This window comes from Neospora caninum, chromosome IV (genome assembly GCF_000208865.1).
Source record: "Neospora caninum Liverpool complete genome, chromosome IV".
NCBI lineage: Eukaryota > Apicomplexa > Conoidasida > Eucoccidiorida > Sarcocystidae > Neospora > Neospora caninum.
Window position 1 is genome coordinate 1,782,352 of NC_018389.1, and position 20,997 is coordinate 1,803,348.

Below are 20,997 nucleotides of genomic sequence, written 5' to 3' on the forward strand. Positions count from 1 at the left end.
CTGCGTACACTCAGCTGGTTACCATATATATTATTCTATTTGTGAAACGTTTTTCGACCGTATTTGTTAAAAAACATGACATCCATACTCCTCCATCGGCAGGTCCGATGTCCATTGTGATAGCGGCTGAACGCTTCATTGCATAGGACATTCGACACATAATTGTCGCGCGGCTGTTTCTTCGGCCACCACAAACACGTTATATATTAGTTCCTACGCGAGCGTTCCTTAGGGACGAAAGAATAGAAAACCTCGAGCCTTGAAAAGACAGTCATAATGTTTTCCCATCTTTTGCTTTGACTATTTTTGAACGCGGATCCTGGTACGTGCTATCTGCCCTGGGAGGTAAAAAAGTGGGACATGCTTCGTCCATTCTCATATTCGTATGAAGTCCCTGGGGAACCATTAACTGCTGTGGGGGAGACCACCCCGCCAAAACGCCGTAGAGGTCGAGTGCCCATATACCCAGTGAGCAACAGCACGCCGATAACTGTATTTTGCTGATAATTTTAAGATATCTGCACGTGCATATCGATCCGAAGAGGCAAAACTTGCCATCTACATTTGCCTTGTAGTTCATTCAATTCAACGGAACTGATGTGGTCACCGTACGCCCTTGCATGTGCATCTGACGAGGCCGGATCGGGCAAGAGGATTCGGCAGAAAACGATGTTTGGTTATCGCCTGCAACGTCAAGTATATATCCGCTTGAAGACGGACTTGATCGCGGATTGATTTCTGTTATGGCCGACTTCACCCAAGCCATGGTTTTCTTCGCAAGTTCTATATCGTTCTCTGATGAACGACTTCACATGCACAATTAGATTCAGGACGGATATGTAGGCACCGTAATCCATTTTTAGTGTCGCATACGAAATCCGGCTTCTGGTAATCGAGTCACTGTGGATGTAGTTCCACCAGGACAGTAGTTGAAAGATCCACAAAGAGTCCAAAAACTACTTATCACTGGCGTGCTCCCTGCACGACGATTTTCCACACATCAGTTGTCCGTGGACGGAAACTGCCAGAACCCCACACGGCTGTGTACCAGCTGCAAACGATCTCTGCTGAAGGACCGCATGAGAAAACTAATCTTCAACACGAAATTACACATACAGTGCATGTTCGTGTATGCATTCATTTAAATATCGTGTATGTGTGCGCATGGGAGGAAAGGCCACACCACCACCGTTTACGGATTTCGTTCTAGTAGCGTCAACTGCAATAGAGAGACAATCGTTTCCTCTTTCCTGTGTTTCGAAAAAACCTGATAATGGATCGCGCGCCTTCTTCCCCTCATAGGGTGTTGGAAGCGGGAGCCTCTGCGTTGCCTGTCGCTGGTCTTCACCATTTGACAGAGAGAACCCGCATCTGCGAAGCACCGAGTTGTTTCTCATGTTAACTCACCACGACAACTCCACCTCCCTGGTGTCCTGTCCATTCATGTGAGGAATCATCTTCCCTCTACATCCCCTCCACTTAGCCACGAAATCCATGCTGTTCTCTGCTAACACTCGAACCGTTTTGTTTGCCGCCGTTCCCCGAGGTCCGTCTCCCTCCATCCTGGCCCGCTGTGGACTCCGACCAACTTGGATTCGCTGCGAGAGGACCCTGCCGAGCGTATTCGGGGTAACGTAACACGTCACGTGTCTCGTTTGGTAGTGGCAGTTCATTCACAAACCTGGGGGAGGCCGAAGGTTCACTTCTTGCGCCATTTTCTGCAACAGATCTGTGGAGTCCCGTGAGCAGCATAGGCCCAAGGCCTCTTCCCAACCTGTAGCCTAGTTGTCCAACACAACTCGCTGAATCATCAGGGTATAACTCGTCGTCTGACTGAGAGGAAAAGAGCATCTGGGGTTGAGCCTGTAGTGTCGGATCTTGAAGGGCGACGGCTCCGCCATAGCGGGCACGCTGAGTCTCCAGGGCACTCGTCTCTTCATTGTTGGAGTTCGTCTGCAGATCTCGATGCTGGAGGTGTAAGCTGTGGCGTCTCTCGGTCGCTGGTGTCGGTCGTGTTCTTGAGGCACAGCTGCCGCGGGGCCCGCTTGAGCTTCGCATCCTACTATTGATGGCGGCCCAGGAATCGTATTGCTTGCAATCTGCACCATTACCCCACATGCACACCCCCTGTCTCACAGTTCTTTGCACGCCTCCATTCACCTCATGGGCTGTTTCGCACTCTCCTTCTCCTTCAGTCGTGTTCGCTGTTTCCCCTGTATCGCGATCTTGAGACGTGCCCGAAACCTGGTATGCTTCACGGTATCTCGGTTGCTGGTGTACACAAGCTGTCGACAGTGCGTTCGAGAGGGGATGATGAGAAGGTCGAGATGGGGAGCCAGGTCCAAAGAGACGAGTGTCTACATCGAGAACCTCCACATCGTCCTCCTCGTCTACGCTTTCGTCATCTTTAGCGGCCGGCCAGCCACTCAAGTGTTTCCCCGGCACGAGCGTCTGTTCACAATGCAGTTGTCGAGCGGTTTGCTTGTTTTGATGCTGAGGCAATGATTGACTCCTTACTCCAGGGTACCTCTGTTCGAGAGACGATGCGAAGACGTCCCTCGTCCTTAAACACTGAGCGGGGCAGCTACCTGTCCCGTGCCGGCGCTGAGGATCCAGCGCGTACCTCTCTCCTTCGGCCTCGTTCACGTGCAGTCCTAGATTTCTGCCGGGCTGCTGGAGAAGCGCATGAAGCTGTTGATGCTGGTCTACACTCATCACCGAGGCACGGGGTTCTTGGGAAGCTGCCGTAGTCTGCGACTCCTCTTCCAGTGTACTTTGCTCGCGCACATCTTGTACGGATTCGCTGTCTCCTGGCAGACCCGCGAGATAGATTGGCGATAGGGAATAGGTCGTTGCCCCCCCGTTTCCTTCTCTCCGTTCGTCTCCTTCCTCTCCTGCTTCCGTCAAATCACGAGCTCCAGGGTGACTGCCTAACTCTTGGTTTGTCTGTGACAACTCGCGGTCCGTCTTCGTCCCCCTCACCTGCCCTCTGGTCTTTTGCTGCTGGTGTTGTAGCAGCAAAAATGCTTGGTGAGCGGCGTCCGTGCTGCCAAGCACCATCGCAGCTGTGGCAGATGTCAGGAGTTCTGAAGGTTTCGCGAACGACGGCGAAGTCTCAGCGTGTGCCTGGTCAATGTACATTTGAGCTGCGACCAAATCTGGTTCTTTGAGACGACCTAGCACCACGGCCCCTGGAGGGAGACCGTCTCGACTTCTCCCCGACGCATCGCCTGCCGGCAACAGCTTCGCGCCTCCAGTCCCGAAGAGATAATTTGCCAAAAACTGTTCAGCCCCAGCGCCGGACACCATGACGGTTCCGTCCATCATAACCGTTTCTCCCGTGGTTCGTCGCTTGAAATCCAGATTTCTCTTCGATTCCACCTCGGCGTCTTCATCTCCTTCAGGGTCACCATCGAGGTTCTTCCCAGTTTCGCGCCCAGCGAGCTTGCCAGATTTTCGCTTCTTCCGCGCATTTCTCAACCACCATCCTGCAATTAGGGCCACAACGAGGACAAAGAGAATGAGCAGACAAAGGAAAACCATAGCCGTGTCACTCAGCGGCTTCGTCCCCAGCGGCGGATCGAGGCGCACGTCGCGCAGGCACACGAGGCTCTTCTGGATGTCGCTGAGCTCTTCCGAAAAGCTGGACGCAAGACCGGGAGAAGACGCGGGTCGTTCCCTAGAGAGTCTGCCGTGCCCCGCAAGTGCGTCCTCGCGGTCCGAGCCATTGCCGAGTCCATGGGCGTGCGATCGGGATGGAAGTTTCACAGGAGTCGCTTTCCGCAACCGCTCTGTGAAGTCCTCAGCGAGCGCCTCAGCTCTGTGGCCTTCTGCGGAGCCCCCGAGCGGGAACAGCTCTTGACTTCCTAACCCGACGAGGCCTCCGTCGAGACACGCAAGATACACTTCCCCTGAGGCGCTTCTCCCTGCATTTCCGCTGCTAACGCCCTGGGACGTGCCTGCCCCGAGCGCTCCTGCGCTCGTCCCTCCACTCTGAGTGGGCGCGTGTGTGTATCCCCGTGCGCAGGCGACTTTGAACACTTGCACAGTTGTGCCGTGGGGTTGCAAACGGATTTTGAGAGCCGTGGCGAGGTCCGGAGAAACGTCGGGGTTGGCGGACGGAAGCAGCGGGACTTCCGTGAGTCTATAGCTCTCTTCGAGGCCGGAGAGTGCACCGCTGCACGGGCTGCTAGTGCTCCCAGAGAGTGCGGCGAAGTCTTTTTCGCAGAGAAGCCGGCGAACCGGCTGCCACTCTCCATTCACACATTCGATTGTCTCGGTAGCTCCTGACGTCTCCACGTCGCGAGGGCTATATCCGGGAGCGCAGAGGACGGTTCTCGCGTCGCCGTCAGAAGTCCCGTAGCCACTAACAATGAACTCCGGCCGCATGACTGCGGGGTCAATCTTCTCGTACGGCTGGCACGGCCGGCGACAAACGAGAATCCGGTGGTGAGACTCCTTGGCGAGGCTCCGAGGAGAGACGGGAGGCAAAGGCTCCCATCGCCCCTGGTTGCACACCAGAGTCTGCGGGGCTTCACCTTCGACTGCTTCGTGGCCAGCGTTGCATTCGACCTGAAAAAGGCAAAACCGCAGGCGCAGAGAGCAGACGCATGCACGTGTCACCATCCGCGTGGCCGCACTCTTGCCTGCTTAGAGTCCCTTCCGTGTGTCTGTACACTCACCCATGTCCACCTGTCGATATTGTGTTTCTTTGAATGACACTTTAGACACTACACGACAAGCTAATGCGGGCAGCACCAGCGCCGATCGCATCAGTGGCGTTTGCATTTATGGCTGCTGTCATGTTCATTTTGTCGTCTAGTTCTGGCTGTCGCTTTGTCTTACCACCATGGTGCTGCCGTGTTCGTTCCCGACTCCGCCTCTCCCCGAGTTTGCCCAAATTTTGTACGCGTCATAGACGGAGGTGCCTTCGGGAGGCTGAAGGCCTTGCGTCCCCACGCAGACCCGTGAGATGACCGGCAACTCGGCGACGCCAAAGGCGCCAAAGAGCGGATGCGAGGCCGCAGAAGGGAGAGAGGGAGGCAAGGCCGTTTGGAAGGGGATTTGCGAGATTTTCGTGTGCACCGGAGACAGCGAGATCGGCGAAGCCGCGTCCTCTCTCAGCGAGGCGAGGAGGCGGGGCGCCGGCAACGTCGGCAAAACAGCCAGCAGGGGCGACGCATGCGAAGCACGCGAAGCAGAGGTGAAGTGGCGGGTCAGCGCAGAGGAGAGAAGCGTGACGAGGGAGAGCGGCGACTCGGGATTTTCTGTAAGAGATTGAAGACGGTCCTTGAATCTTGCCGTGTTGGCCAGCCAGCCGGGATCAACAACCGCTGCGACATCGATGCTGCCTCTCCACAGGCGCATTTCCACAACGTCTCCTACAGGCACTGCCAGCAGAGAGGCGATTTCTTCTCTCAGCACCCTTCGAAGTTCTGTATGTCTCGGAGACAAAGTCGTGGCCAGCGCCAGGCTGCGCTCTCGGGCGGCCGAGCCGGATGCGCGCCCGCCTCCCTCTCCATCCGCACTGGCAGAGGAGGAATAAACGCGAGAGGAAGAAGCGAGCAAAGGCGACGAAGGAGGCGACGACGCGCCCGGGGACGCAGTGGGGAGACCGGAGATCTGGGGCAAGGCCTCGGAGGCCGACGGCGATTGCAACACAGAGTCCAGGTCGACGTTCGTGATCTTCATGTCGACGGCGTAGGCAAACCGATTCAAGCCTCGGGAGCACGTACGGTCGAGTTGCCGCTACGGGCAACATGCAGAAACAGGAAATACCCTGGAAAACATCGGGCAACCTTTCTGGTGAGAATGGGACAGGTGAAGCAGCGAAGAAACGCAGGGGGAACGAGAGTTCGAGCGACGGGTTTTCGGAACCAGATAACTAATATGGGAACGTATCGACTCTGGCATGTGTCGGTTGGCAGAGGTATGCGGGGGAGAGATGACGCAGGCGCGTCGCGCGGATATATTTCTTCTTTCCTCTGTCTTTCTCTCCCTTCATCATGCTTCTGGTACCATGATACGCCCCACGCTGTTTCGTGTCCCGTGGACTGCAGGGGTGCATGCATACTGTCATCCTTTCATTTATTACTTCCGCTTCCTGTTGTTCTTTCGTCCCGTTCTCAACCGCCTACTCTCATCCTTTCCTCCAGGATGCGTTTAGCCCCTCCCGGTGCGTCTCTCCGGTTTCGCAAGTTGATCTATGATTCCTAGTCTCTTCACCTTCCGTTTACCGGGATCCCTTTGCCTCTCCCCTGAAGTGAATGTTTGTGTCCCCGTTTTCCTCCTTCTTACGAGGTCTCCGTGGCCGTCGCCTTCGCCCTCCTTCTCACCTTGCACGCAAACTCGAAAAACGTCGACGACCGGTCAACTTGGATCCAGATGTCTCCTTTCCACAGCTGCGCAGCAACGCGGGGGTGGTCATCCTCATGGTTTTTGCCTTCCTTCGCCTCTCTTCGCTGTCTTAGTGATCCGCCAAGAGAGGCCGATGACGGCGACGCAGCCGACGCGGTTCCGACTGGCGAGGTAAGTGCCTCTGTAGCTTTCAAAATCCGTGTATCCGCTTCTAAAAGGTCCCGAAGAACTTCCAGTTGAGTGGCGAGACAACATCCCCGTGCATCGGCCAGGCCTATGTTTGGGGCAAACACACGAAGGCATATACGGGAAAAAGGACGACAGCATGAGACACACCGAGAAAAAGCGTCTGATCCGCTGCGCAACAGCCCTCTCCCATGCCTCAAGCTTCAACCCAATTCACTTGGATTCGTGTCTCCGTATAATTCCATACTCACGTAGATATATACATATACATGCATGTCTAGATACAGAGATGTATTTTTTTGCCATTCCGTTCTTTCGCGTGTCTGGTTTGCGCGGGTATTAAGTGTCTCGTCAGATTTGGTTACATAAATATGTCTTGGCATTTCGTTCCGTCGTTGTTCGCTAGGATCCTTCTCTCTGATTCCTACGGGTGAAGTGGTGGCTGCAATTTCGGTGGGAGCTTGAGGAGGCCGACCGCGACGTGGACGCGTCAGCACTGTCGCATGAGAAGCGCGCATTGAAAGGATTACACACGTCTGCGATTTCGGTTCCCAGTTGATTGACGAGGTGTCTGTACACCGGAAAGAGGACCTCAGTGGCGAGGCAGTCGCCCGCATCCCATCCGCATGCCTCATTGAAGCACTGCAGATCGCAGTCTCCGTCTCCGATGAGAGTATGAGGGCAGGTGCACACGCGGTATTTCTTTTCGTTTTCAGTCGGAACATACGAGCCACGGCTTTGCTCCGCCAGCGCCGTGTCAAGTGCCGAAGGGAAGACGTAACCTCCGCAGAGAGATCCACGAATGTTGCGATGGCAGAAGGTCCGTCCCCAGTGTTTCATTAGCACGCCTAGGACAACGTCGTACGGGTGGAAGTCACTTGTCGACGGCTGTCCTCCTCCCTCTTCAGGTGCCTGTACACCGGAACTCTGTGCGCTGCCTTCGCCTCTTCGTCCCACCAGTCCTGCTGCTGAATTCCCATCGGAGCGAGGTGTTACCCGGTTGTACGCGAGAGCGTCTCTCTTCCCCCCGGCTGTCGGCGGCATGTGAAAAATCCGCTTTTCGAAAAAGTTCTGGGTTTGCCGATCTGCTGCGTCGATCAGCATCTGCCCAAAGACGCGAGTAACCTCAAGGAGGCACGAGTCTTTCCTGCAGATAGTCTGTGCGCCTTCGTCGTTCCCCGACGGCGAGGCGAAGACTGGGTTTCGTGTGCCCACTTGCAGGACGTCTTCGACACACAATTGGCCGTTGACTTCGATACAAAGCAGATCCAGAATCTCCAGAGTGTTGCGGATGTCTTCCAAGAACCCTTGCGTCCCTCGAGAAGCGAACCGTGGAGCTGCAAGAGAAGCGGAGGACTGTCCCGACCCCGCGGAGCGATTTCCTGAAACGCCAGACGAGGAGCTGGCGCGCTGACGAAGGTCAACTCGGACAAGGGCCGAAGCCGCTGAAGACGACAGAGAGGCGGGAAAGAGTCGACGAGGCTGACCAGCCGACAAAGCAGGAGAGGCAAAACTCGAGGGGGAGAAAACAGAGGCCGTCGCGATTCGGACCTCTTCCAAGTCGTCTCCAGTCTCGGCGAGTTTTCCATCACCGTCACCACCTTCCTCTGACTCCTGTCGTTTTTCAGTGTGCTCCCCCTCACTTTGCCTCATCCCCTCTAGCTCCATGTGTGTTCCCGCTTTCCCGTCTGGGGTGTCTCCTGCGGCCTCGTCTCCGGCGTCTGTGCCAGGAGTTGCGCCGCCTGTCGCCCCCAGGCGTCGCCGTCTTCTCTGGCTATAGGCCGCCCTGCGAAGCGCCCGAGAGGCCCCGGGCCCTGCCGATGCTTCCTTTCCGAGGCTCCCCGCAAAGTAGGCGGGCAAGCGAATGTCCACCAAGTCGCTCAGTTCCGCCAGCAACAGGACGTGTTTGACGTTGCTTCGAAAGCAGCTGTTTGCGGGGCAGTGGCCTTTCAGCTCCGACTGGAAGAACGCGGGACTAGCCTCGGCTTGCGAGTACAGATTGCGCAGAAAATGAAACGAAGTTGCGGCCTCGGCGAAGCAGTACATCCCGTTCTGTTGTGCGCACCAGGTGGCGAGCAGTTCGCGAAGCAGAAGCGCGATCTTCTTCGCCAGCAATCCGTCCTCAGCCGACGCACAGCCGTGGAACGGGGAGCGCGCGCTCTTGTCGCTGTCTCCGTCGCGCGGGTCTCTGTCTCCGGTTTCCGCCAAGTCGCCCAGGGCGCCAGCCAGCGCACTCTTCAGCGCCCGGGTGCAACTGTTGGAGCAGAAGGACGAAAGCTTCAGGGCCGAGGAGCCGAAGGCTAGGGCGCCGCACTCGCCGCGCAGCGAAGAGCGGAAAACCTCAAGCAAACGCGAGATGCACGGCGGATGCGCAGAGCCCTCCCGAGTTACCCCAATGTCCGGGACGGCAAACGTCGCCAAGGCCCCACCGATTCGCCAGGTCAACGGAACAGCCGGAAGCGAAGAAGAGGTAGAGCTAGCGGAAAACGAGGCAGCCGACGCGGAAGAGGCTGAAGAGGCGAGGTCGAGGGCACTGATTCCGGTGCCCTCGAGAGGCGCGGTCGCGTCCGCGTGTGAAGCCACGCACGCGAGGCGAAAGGCCGTGAGAGCCTGGCGAGCGTCAGCAGCCTGCTTCGGCCACCACATACCCGTTCCTCGACTGCTAGCGAAGAAGGCAGAGAACGAGGGCGACGTCCAGACGGACGCGGAGGGGGAGGCGAGAGCCCAGATCCCGTTCCGACACTGGACGAGAAGGCCCTCGTCTCCACTGCGAGATTTGCACTTGACTTGCAGCTGTTGCCCGGGCTTTGTCAGCACAGAAGAGACAATTCCCTCGTCCGTCAAGAGGCGGTCGACGTGCTTCTCAAAGGCGCTGCTTTCGGCTTTGTTTTGCGGCCCCGGACGCTTCACGAGGAAAAGTTCTCGGCTGGCAAGGAACTCCTTGAGCGGGCGCGGCGAGCAGAACTCGCACGGCTCGCAAACTGATCCGCCGCAGTCGACGTCCTCTTCGTCTCCGTCGCGCATGCCGTTGAAACACGAAGGACACTTTTTCGGACAGCTCCCGCCGCAATCCACGCCAGTCTCGTCGCCGTTCCTCACGCCGTCGGCGCACGTGGGTTTGGGGCACGAGAAAAACGAGGGCCCTCCGGAAAGCGCAGAAGGCACGGGACGAGCGGAGGCGCCGTGCGCGCCGTGCCGACCCGAGGCAGCTAGCCACTGGCCGCGCAAACACCGGAAAACAGCCCACTGCCCCGTGGCGGCTGAAACCTGGTGAGACATGCCGTTCGCGTGGCGACAGTGCAGGTGGAGTGCGGATCCCGGAGGCAAGCCGCCTGCGCTGCTGCTAAAGTCGCTGCGCATCTGGGTGAGCAAATCGGAAAAAGGAAGAAATGGCCGGAGGTTGGAAATCGCTGCGCGCTCGGGTCCCATGCCGTCTGCGTCTGGCGATAACGCGGGAGGAAGAACGAGGAGAGCTCCGAGCGCCTCGAGGTCGGGCTCGACTCCAGGCGCAAACAACTGAGAGGGAAGTGGCGGCGCACACGCGCTGCATGCGGGGCACGGCCCCCCACAGTCCACGCCGGTTTCGCCGTTGTTCTGGAGGCCATCGGAGCACGACAAGCAGGGAGCACACGAGCCGCCGCAGTCCACTCCAGTCTCGTCTCCGTTCTGGACGCCGTCTGTGCAGCTCGGCTGCCCACAGACTGTGTGTGGCAGGGCGACCGAGCCGTTCTTACAAAGGAGACTCGCGCCGGAAGTCGGCCCGGCCAGCACCGAAACCTGCGGTTGACAGCTGACCGCCAGAGTTCCGCCGTGCGGGAGCGACGCAGTCGGAAAGGGAGGTGAGGCGCCTGAGACGCCGAACGAGGCGGGCAAATCAAAGTGGTGGAGCTGCGCAGCTCTGCGGATCTCCGAGGCCTCGCAGCCGCGGTGACACGCCAGCTGCAGTCCTGGAATCGAAGCCTGAGTCGGCGAAGACAGGCTGGATCGACTTCCACCGTTTTTCCGGGAGGGACTCGAGTGCAGGCTGTGCCACTCGCCGTCGCGACAGACGAGCGTCTCGTAGTTGTCCACATTTGCCTCGTGTCGCCGTGGATCTGCGGAAAACCCCTTGGCGCAGGAAATTTGGAGCTGCTGCTCGTGGTGCCACCGCTGAAGAAGAGCGACTCGGGGAGCGAGGAACAAAGGCCGAAACTCCGGCGGAAGCGCTGGGACGCCGCATCCACGTCTGCACTTCAACTCGACTTCCGCCTGTGGCAAGGGCGAAGGCGCGGAGGCCGTATAAACGCCATTCGGGAGGAGTCCGCCTCCATTCGGCCCCGACACGTTTCCACGCACCGGGTCGCCGCTGAGTGCAGCAGACGAACCTCCAGGTGTACCTACACCTGCGCGGGTGCCGATGTTTGTTCCGGGTCCCGCGGCCATCACGCGGTATGCCGATTTCCACAAGCCGTCTCTGCACACGATTTTGTGTGGAGCCGATGCCGCTCCGCCCCCGTCAGCGGCTGCTCCCGAGGCACAGCCAATCATCAGTTCTGTTCCGTGTTTGTACACGTCGTCTCCAGCAGCGTCTGAAGTCCCGAGACTGCCCCGCGGAGCTGGAGAAACACCCGACGACCTCTGAGAGACAGTCGCGCGAGGACCACGGTGCTCCTCCTGGTCGTGTAGCTCATACCGATCTCCCAACTGAAGCAGCGGAAAGCTGCAAGGCGCCTGACACTGAACGGTCAAAAGACTCCACACGCCTCCTCGGCTGCATACCATCTCCTGACGTGTCTCGGAGCCGACCGACACAGCCTGAGGGGCGCACGTGACTTCAAGCCTCTGCTGGAGTGCGCCATCTGGCCCTATCGCATCCGGCAACGGAGAGACTGAGTAAGCGTTGGGAGGCAGGTCCAGCGAGGGACACCGCGGCACGCAGAGGGGAGAAGAGGAACGCGGAGGCGGCGAGAGCGGCTGCCACCGGCCGTCTTCGCACGTGGTTGTGAAGGAAAGGCGAGTCGCCGCGGAAGGAAGAAAGCCTGAGAAGGCGCCCGGGAGGACAGGAAAAAGGCGGACAGTTTGGGGAGCGCGAGAACAAGGCGACCCAGATGCCCAAATCCGGGAGTGTGAAAAAGGAGGAAACCGGAGATCAGGCAATCGGAGGAAAGACGACATGATCAACACGAAGCCAATAGAAAAACGCACCTCGAATCGTGTGTCAATGTCTGAAACAAGCAGCTGTAAAAGTCTGTCGTCTAACGCACCGACGTTCCTTTATACATGTTTGTGTGTTCATATATATGCAGCTATGAAGACAAATATCTACATCTCTATATGTATATATATACACACACGTCCACATAAATAAAAATAGATAGCTATAGCGCTAGAGAGATGTGAAGGCCTGTGTATGCACGTGAGGAGCCGATGTCTATGTTTCCTGTTTGGAGGCGTTTCCGCTTTCCAGTGTGGGTCTATCTCTCTGTCCATGTTCTTGCGTCTCTGTCCTCTCGAGGTTTGCCCACCAGAAGCACATGTGACGGTTCTGGGCTCCCCATGTCTTCCTGGGTCTCCGCTGTTTTTCCTCAGTCCGTGCTCGCCGTGCGAAGTCCACTCGAGGCCTGGGCCGTGCTGCGCAAGCAAAGCAGCGAGTTGTTCTCCGGGACAGTCGGCGAAACACTTCATCCTCACTTTGCTCCACCCAGATTTCCCACACAGCGCTTCTTCGCCCTCGCCACTGTCTCCTTTGGCCGACCGCGTCCCCCGCGAGGACGAAGGCGCGGCAGAGAAGGGCGCGTGTTCGCGTGTCTGGTCCGGCACTCGGCTGGTCCCTGGGGCACAGACAACGGTGCGCATTTCGCCTTCCTTGGCCTCTCGGTTTTCGAGCGCTTTGGCACTTCCCAGCTCTCTCGCGCCTGTCCCTGCGCGAGCAGACGGTGTGGTTGCGGCGAAGAAGGCGTGGGCTTCTGGGTCGCCTTCGAGACTTGTCTGTTCGCGCTGGGCTTGGGTCTGCATGAAAACGCGGTATCTCGGGCCGAGAATGGGGCCGAGAGGCGCACAGGTTGCGCCGCATTTGACTCGCAGTGCATCCCACTTTCCATTTCGGCACTCGACCGTTTGCCTGGAGATCGGGCTGAGGATTTCGGCTGATTCCGAGCACCGAATGTCCAGCGACTCCCCTTCGATGCCGTCGCCGCCCACGTCTCCGCCCATGACGTAGGCGCCTCCAGGGAGCAGGGGGAACGGCCCGCAGCTAGCGAAGCACTTTGGCAAACTCTTGTAGCTTTTCCACCGGCCGTCCTCACACGTGAGCTGCGTTTCTTCTGCGTCTTTCGATCCCTTGAGCGAGGCGTGGACGGAGAAGCCTTGGCGACACACCACGCGAACCTCAGTGCCGTCGTCGGCGCCTTCCTTTCCAGCTCCAGCGTGGAGGCCGAGAATCTCTCGGCCCTTCTCTGCGAGGAAATAGCCGCCTTCCTCGCGCTCCTCCTGTCCCCCATCCCGCTTGCTGGGCCTGTGGCTTCCGACAGCCGTGAGGGAGGCAGGGGGCGAGGACTCCACAGACGGGAAAAAGACGAGATTTCCGTCGGAAACGTTTGAAGCACACCTCCCCCCTGTCGTGTGGAACACCAACGTTCCCTTCTCCACAGGGCCCCAAGGATTGTAGGCCAAGTCTGTGAGGCTGCCCAGCTCCGCAACGAGATCGTATGTCTCCCCTGGAATCAGCGGCTCAGTCACATGCAGTTCGACAACCCCCACCAGGTTCTCCAGCGCGGCGCGCGCCGCCGGAAGCGAAGCCGACGCGTTTGCTTGGAGCCGTCGAGCCGACGAAGCTCTCAGGAGTGCCCAGGATGCTGAGGAAGAGGGCGACTGTGCCGGGGGTGTTGCCGAGGACGCATCGCTGTTTCCGGCGTTACCCACCTCTCCTGGCAGATCGTCTCGTTCGCTCTGTTCGTCGCCTGCTCCGAGAGAAGCGAGAGTGGGGACTGCCGCTAGCGCCCGTGCAACAACTTCCCGCGCAGGCCGATTGAAGATTTTGATAGTTTCCCCACGCATGTTTCCCTCAACATCAGGGATCCACACCACCACGCCTTTCTCTCCGATTGGGCTTCCTGCTCCTCCCGCCTTTTCTCCGTCGCTGTCCGCCGGCTCGGCGAGCCGTCGCGGAATGAGTTTGATGGTGGCCCAGTGCCCAAAGTTCATCGGCTTGTTGAAGGTGAGCGTGATCGGGCGGAGGGGTAGAAGCGAAGACGTGGAGAGCGGGAGCGAGCTGCCAATCAACGGATTGACGGAGGTCAGAGACGCTGGAGACCGATCCGGTGACAGTGCGCAAAACATCGAAATGTGGGGCTGCGCCCGTCGACTCGACCCGGTCCACTTGTGCCACAAACCTGCGAGCCAAAAGGGAGAGAACAGCGAAGCGAGAGACCAAAGACACGAGCGAAGAATGGAGGGCGAAACGGTGAAAGAAGACGAGCAGAGAAGGATGCAGAGGGAAGAAACGAAGAAAAGAGAAGGGAGACGAATAGATTCAAAAACAGTGTTGCAAGAAAGAGCGATGCCTGGAAGGCGAGAAACCCGGAGAAAAAAAGTGGAAGACGAAGAGAGACCAACAGTCGTCAGGAGCGGTCACCAGGAGAGCGGCGGCAGAAACAAACGAAGGGTGTTTCGAGGGGGAAGAGACGGGGAACGGGCGAAAGAGGTAAACGGGGAGCACACATGCTTAGCGGAGAGAGATAAATGATGGTATAAGCGAGCAACGGAAGAAAAGAGTCTGGAAATGGCGAAGGACGTGGCAAGGAACAGGACCACACAGGACAAGGAAGAGAAGAAGAATGGAGCAACGAAACGCAGGATCGAGGGATACAGAGACGAAAAGAGAGGAGGAAACAGAGACCAGATTCAGGACGGTACCTGAAGGAGGATGAGCTCCGTTCCTGCCTCCTTTTTTGTCAGCATGTTCTGTCAGATCTGCGAACGCCAAGAATGACGATTCGTCGTAGTTTGTGTCGACAATCCAGTTCCCGCCTTGATGAACCTTCCCGCCTTCTCGGACCTGGAAAACGCAAATCTCAAATCTCAGATTACTTGCTTTTGTATGCCACAGCATTGCGAATTCCATATATATATATATATATATATATATATATGAACATTTATGTAACGGTGCATGTAACTATATTTTAGCACCTCTACACTCCTATACGTGGACGAACTGCAAATATACGTGCACGCACCGCATCGGATAATCGAGCAGAACAGGGGGCTTTGTGGATGTATTTCTATTCAGTAGCCTATCCAAATGCACAGGGCTTTATCGCAGATCCACTGTGCACATTTCAAGCGTGCATTGACAAGGCTGTCACACCACCGGTAGGCGAACTTTGTGGCGAAGGGGAACATGTGAATATGAACAGGAGCTTGCAGGTGCGCTGTGGCAGGTGTCGCACGCCCGCACATATCCGTAGTCATGGATATATACGTATATATGTACATGTGTGTATCTTTATTTGCATGCATGTATAACAGTTCTCCTCTGTGTGTGTGTGTGTGGATTGTAAGAGGCAAAAAAGTTTCCCTTGTTCTGCGAAGACGTGCACTGGAAAAAGGAAGTTAAAGGGGGACCAGAGACGAGCAACGGATTTGCAGGAGAACAAAACTGGAGTTCACCTCTTTCTTCCAGTAAATGAAAAAGGCGTTCTTCTCCCCTCCTTGCCAACTGGCCTGGTCGTTCATGGGATCGGCAGGCAGGTACAGACCATTGCAGTTCCCGTTCTCAGTCGTAAAGCCTATGGAGGGAAAAGCCGGAGCAGAGGCGAACACGTAAAGTTTGTAGTGGCGTAAAGCAGGGAGCGGAACGGGATTCTCACCCCTACGCACCGAAAGCATGTGCCTAGCAGGCCCTCTCTGGGTGTGGGGGCACGCAGATGAACAGGGACAGTCGCTAGGCCTGATCCAGAGAAATGCTGCGGCCAGTCGAAAGGCAAACGAGGGCCGCAAGTGCTACAAAAACGGGCCGAGAAGAATAAAAACAGATCCGAAGTGTCTGGGACCGACCGTGTAGCTGTACATACGAATCTACGTTGTACCATATATATATATATATATATATATATATATATATGGAGATAACAGAGCATCCCGGAAGTGCATATGTGTGGCAAAAGAGCGGATGAGGAGGCCTCTTCCGTGCGGCATGTGTATTACCTGTGACATATAAGAAGGGGCAGTTTGCATCTGTGGCGAGTGTGAATGTGAGGTTCGTTGCTCCTTTGTTCATATTTCCGATGAGGTCGGTGACAAATCCAAATTCAATGCCTACGCGGTAGTCCCCAAGGGGCAGCGAGGTGGCATCCTTATCGGGTGTGATTCGGAGTTTTTGTCCTATGATTTCGACGGTCCATTTATTACTCTGACTTGTCGAATTGAGGCTAGCACCACTGATTGATGTGCCTGTTTGTGGCGTTCCCACAGGAGTCGTTCCGAAGCCTGTCAAGAGTGAACTCTGCTCCACATGCGGGTCATCTTCTACGCTTTCTCTTGCTCGTTTTCCGAACGAGGGAGAAGTTCCCAGCTTAGCTTCTGTTCTTCTTCGTTCCTCGCCCAGCGCCGAGGCGTGGCCCGTGAGGCGGGAGCTCACGGTGGTGGAAGGCAAGAATGGGGCGGAAACCTTCTTCAAACTCGAAGCGTTGTTGGGGAGCGTGATCAGGTACTGCAGACTAGAAACGCTTGGCTCGGCAGTGCCACGCGATCGCGAGGCTTTTCGCGTTGTGACTGCGATCAGGAGCGCCGCTCCAGGGCGCCCAAATTTTATGTTTTCGTTGAAGACGAGGTCGATGTAGGTCAACGGTGGAACTGAGAACGTGTCGTTCATCGGAGACATCGACACAATGTACGGCTCCATATCATCTTCAACGCACTCCCCCTAGTGAACAGAAAACCGACAAACGCAAGAAACGGGAACGGGTAGAGGGTCAAGATTGAAGCCAAGTCGCAGAACACAGGCAAGCGGTGGCTAACCCGTCGGCTTGGCTTCCTAGACCGACGCGGAATTGACATCCACCCCGGCGGCTTGAGTGAAAGGACTTGGGGAACCAGCAGTGTCCTTTCACTTACTTTCGCGCACAAGGCGTTGTTCGGGCAATCTTGGTTGACGATACATTGAACATTCGCGACGAGACCGAGGTCGCGATCAAAGTCGGAAGCTTCGTCGCACGTCTTTCCGTTTCCTCCTACATCTTGGCCGCTGCAGCCGCACAGGCGAGTAGTTCTGCGGAAAGGCGAGAAGCAAACGAACGGGCGAGGCGGCGACAAGGAATGTGCATAGCTCCTTTTTGTGAAGCCCCACGCGTGTCACACATGCCGCCGCGGTCGCCATCTGCCAGACAAGGGCGCTGTAGGAAACAGGCTAGCTTCTGCCCTCTCTCTAAGAGGCTACGCGAGGGATAGGCGACGCACACGGAGACGCCTGAGGAGATGCCAGACGGAAAGGCATAATTTCTGCTTTGCCCGTGCGTTCGAACGCGTGCGTTACCACAAATGCCTAGATATCTCTATTGAGGAGGGGTGACAAAGAAACGTTGCCTTACCCAAGTGCCCGATTTACTCCCAGGTTGATGTCGCAGACTCCGTCGTTATTCACATCGGCTATGCACGGCAGGGCGCTGGCCTTAACATATTCAGGGTCGAGCGCAGCTTCGGCCCCGCAGCTGAAATTGGCGGCGACGGGAATGACTTTGAGGGCTTGATCGACACTCTGGAGGCAGCGCAACAGGCGAACGGAAGAAGCGAAACCTTCTAGGTTCCCAGGTGCTTGAAAGCAAGCATGGGAAGGGACAAAAGGGAACGATCGATGGACACAAGAAACTCGGTATCCTTCTGACGGTTCCAGGAGAGAAGTGTCCACGAAAGCCGGTGAGAAAACCAACGAATAGAGTAGACGGATGTACACTTTGCAAGGTCGGACTTAGGGGGACAACGGCGACGGTGGACGCTTCTCGCGTTGCCAGCAAGCTGAGTTGGTTAGGTAGAGGAGGCAAAGCTACATTTACAGAGAGAAGACGCCGCTGCTATTTTTCGATTGTGGGAGTACCCTTTCACCGGACAAAACTGGACACAAACACGGATATGGGCGTAGAGACAGAGAGCGCGCAGTAGGCAGAGAACTCCGTGCTCGACATCGAGGGTGAATAGCCAATAAACTGTCTGTTTGAGTCACGCACGGTCGCGCTGACAAGCTCCCATTGTCTTCGTTGGATTGCACAAAGGAGGAAAAGAAGGAGACAGTATCTCGGTATCCTTGCATCTGCGAAGCAGTGGACTAGCAGGCTGCCGGCAGGCGCCCCCATAGCTCTGCGGAGTGAGAACGGCAGAACAACATGTTCAGAAATGGTAGATACAGATTCTAAAAGGCGATGCGGACCTTGGCAGCAATTGACTGGAGAGTGCATTGTTGGTTTCGGATGCATGTAAATGCATTTACTCCTGCCGCAGCGGCAGAGACCAGAAACCCGCCACAGTGGTCTTCTATGCAGTAGGCGAATGCGTTATCTGCGCAGTGCGCGTTCGTTAGACACTCTTGAACGCCTAGTCGACCTGAATTGTCAAACACAAAGGGTGAAGCTGTTGACGGAAATAGGGGATGAGGCGCGACAGAGGGACGAGCAAGTCGAGAAGGACGGGGGAACGAACAGTGGATGCGACAGACGGGTAATTGAGGACAAAGTGGCGAAGGCTCAAACAAAGAAATGACGCACACGAAGATAACTCGTCGACGAAGAAGCCGAGCAATCGGTGATCGTGGGATTGCTTTTTGTGGAACTCTTACCGAGCGGAACAAAGAAATCTCTGACGTGGTTGCAAGGAATATCGTCTCCATTGATGTCGAGATTCGGGCAGCCACAGAGGCGAACGCCTTCGACAGTATGCGCTTTGTTCCGTCGGTGGCCGACGCCCGCGCGGAAAATGCAAGACGTCGGTGAAGACGAGTCACATATCCATTTGTTTGCATTGGCAAAAAGAGATTCTGGCAAATACGAAAAGCGGAGAAAGAGGAGATGCTGACAAACCAGCTTGAGATTCAGAGGCACGTGTACACGTTTGCAGGCTACCAACTGGAAATCAACCGATGTTTGTGGTAGTCATGTGGATCGCACAGCCGACCGGCAGAGCAAACTCTTCATGCATCTTGTTCTGACTCCTACCGGAGCACCAATCCACCACTGTATGCATATATATACATATATATGCGTAGGGTATACCACCGAGCATATCTGCATCAATTTTTCTGCATGTGCGAGCAGAAGGGCAGCAGGTGTTGCTGTGGAAACACACAAAGTTTCTTTCTATAGCAGACCGAGCTGTTCTTCTGGCATGTGTGCTTACCGGTGGGTTTCAAGTTCCTTGCAGTTCCACACGGCTCTGAGGGTGTCGTCGCAATAACCTCAAACTTTTCATTTATCCCTTTTCCAGGGATGTCTCCTGGTTTTACGTCGCACCAGTAGCCCTCCACGCACCTGGACCACCACACGACAACCACAAATCTGTCAATCATCATACATATTTGTATGCATGGGTATTATATGCAGGTAAGCGTATATAACTAGATATAGGGAATCGGCTCGCCCCGAGTCCTGGCGCAGAGACGAGTAGAAGGGTGTACACACGCACATATTATCCTATTTGCAAATACACACACGTGGAGGTGTATGTGCACGTGCATATATAAACAGATTCGTGATGGTGTGTGCCATATCCTGTCGGGAAAACCACGTGGTTACTCCTCACATACTGTCATCGCGGCTGGCGTGCGTGTTACACACCGTTGCAGTTTTGGTTTGAGGTGTTTGACCGTGTTCGCGCATGCTTTACAAAGCTGTCCTTTCAGTTTCATTACCTGAAGAGTCGACTGTCCTGCTTATCGGGAAGAAAACCCAAGCATCGACCTTTATCGCATACGCCCATTCCATTAAAGCAGTCTGTGTTCACTTTGCATTCATTTGCCAATCTTCCGTCGTTCTTCTTTCCGTCTGCAGTTGCTTGACTGTTTGCTGCCGGTCCCGTTATATATTGCAGTAGTCTCCATTGTGAAGGAGTAGATCGAGAAATGTCTTCGTTCCAATCACTCTGTGAAACGATCTCCCTCTGGTTCCGGGAAAGGAGTGCCTCCTGCGTTCCAGGCACTGCTTGTTTCTGGATGTCTGAATCACTACGACTGACTCGAGCTACGTTTGTTTGATTTTTCCGGCTCTTTTCCCCTCTGTTGCTTGCGTCTTCCAAAAACGGCAAAAGCTGTTGGTTGTCACTTTCCTCTGAGAAACGTGGTTGTCTCACTACATAATCCGGAGAACGTGTAAATTTATGCAACTCAGTTGTTTCCTGCAAATCCGAATCGTTCTCCTGGCGCTCCCCTCTCGCAAACACCTGAGGGTGTTTCGCACTATTTGTAGATTCAGAAGCCTGACCCCTGCCCGCAAAGGAATTTCCCTGTGGCGGAATGATGTGCAGGTACCCTAAGAACACCGGTACGGCGCAATGGCTTTCGTCCTCGCTGCGGCTGCTGCATCCACATAGAGTTGCTGAGGCGATGACAGTAGAGAGTTCTTCATCTTCCTCTTTCGATCGTGTTCGTGTTGCGCTACCGTCATTCCCTGAGGAGAGCCATGTCTTAACTTTCTCTTCAGTTGTTCCAGTTCCCGTGTCCAGACCTAGACCGCTTAGATGTGTCTTCCTCCTAAGGGAAGACCGTATCTTTTCGTCGAGAAACTCTCCATCAAACGGCGTCGATGTCGAAGCATCTAGACGGCGCAAAACATTTGGTTTAAGGGCAGTATTTGGTGTCGCTCGTGGTGTTGCGTCGCCCAGTGTATCTATAAGGAGAGGCATGTCTTCGGAATCAAACGTAGTGGTATTTCTATGGCCTCTTAGAGCGTCTTCGATGCGAGGCTCTGCTTCCGAACCGGCAACGTCCTGTCCGGCGATGGATGCTGAAAGGCCGAAAGACGGCGCGTATCCCTGGGAAGACGCCTCATTCTCAGTGAGACGGTGTTCCGTATAAGCAGAATGTTCTGAAGAGGCAGCCAGAGCCGCCACGGCTGCGTGAGGAGCAGAGACTACGCAATAGGAACCACCAGCATACGATTTGCATGGAAGGCGAATTGGAGAGTCCTGCAAGGAAAGACACGTATCCACGCATATCTCGTGTCGTTGTACACATGAAACGAAAATGTATATGCACAAAGGAATGTGTGCCTGACGTTAAGGCCCAATGGTTTTCTGTGTTGGGCTGGTGTTGGTTCAAAATGTGCAAGTTATAGTGATGCTGAGTTCTCCTCGTTCGCAACCCGAGTTGAACACGTATGAGCATAACTCCGATACAGGGCTGTTCTTCTATTCTGTAATTCACCTAATCACCTAACATGGAAAACCACTGGGTACGCACAGTACGAGAAACATCACGAAGAACGAGGAACACGT

The 20,997-nt window shown here is 55.7% G+C and overlaps 1 protein-coding gene across 1 annotated transcript; it reads right to left on the bottom strand.

Annotated features, from left to right (window-relative positions):
- Nucleotides 1–1,781: 1,781 nt before the first annotated feature.
- On the bottom strand, nucleotides 1,782–19,485 carry NCLIV_011720 (hypothetical protein; the record flags this gene model as incomplete). The annotated part of the gene is made up of 15 exons (XM_003880689.1): nucleotides 1,782–2,099; nucleotides 2,518–4,572; nucleotides 4,846–5,748; nucleotides 6,336–6,520; nucleotides 6,972–11,760; nucleotides 12,214–13,913; nucleotides 14,437–14,578; nucleotides 15,193–15,311; nucleotides 15,730–16,447; nucleotides 16,639–16,792; nucleotides 17,112–17,278; nucleotides 17,945–18,006; nucleotides 18,350–18,547; nucleotides 18,907–19,037; nucleotides 19,418–19,485. 15 exons carry the CDS (start codon nucleotides 19,483–19,485, stop codon nucleotides 1,782–1,784), a joined length of 11,709 nt encoding a protein of 3,902 aa, XP_003880738.1.
- Nucleotides 19,486–20,997: the final 1,512 nt, after the last annotated feature.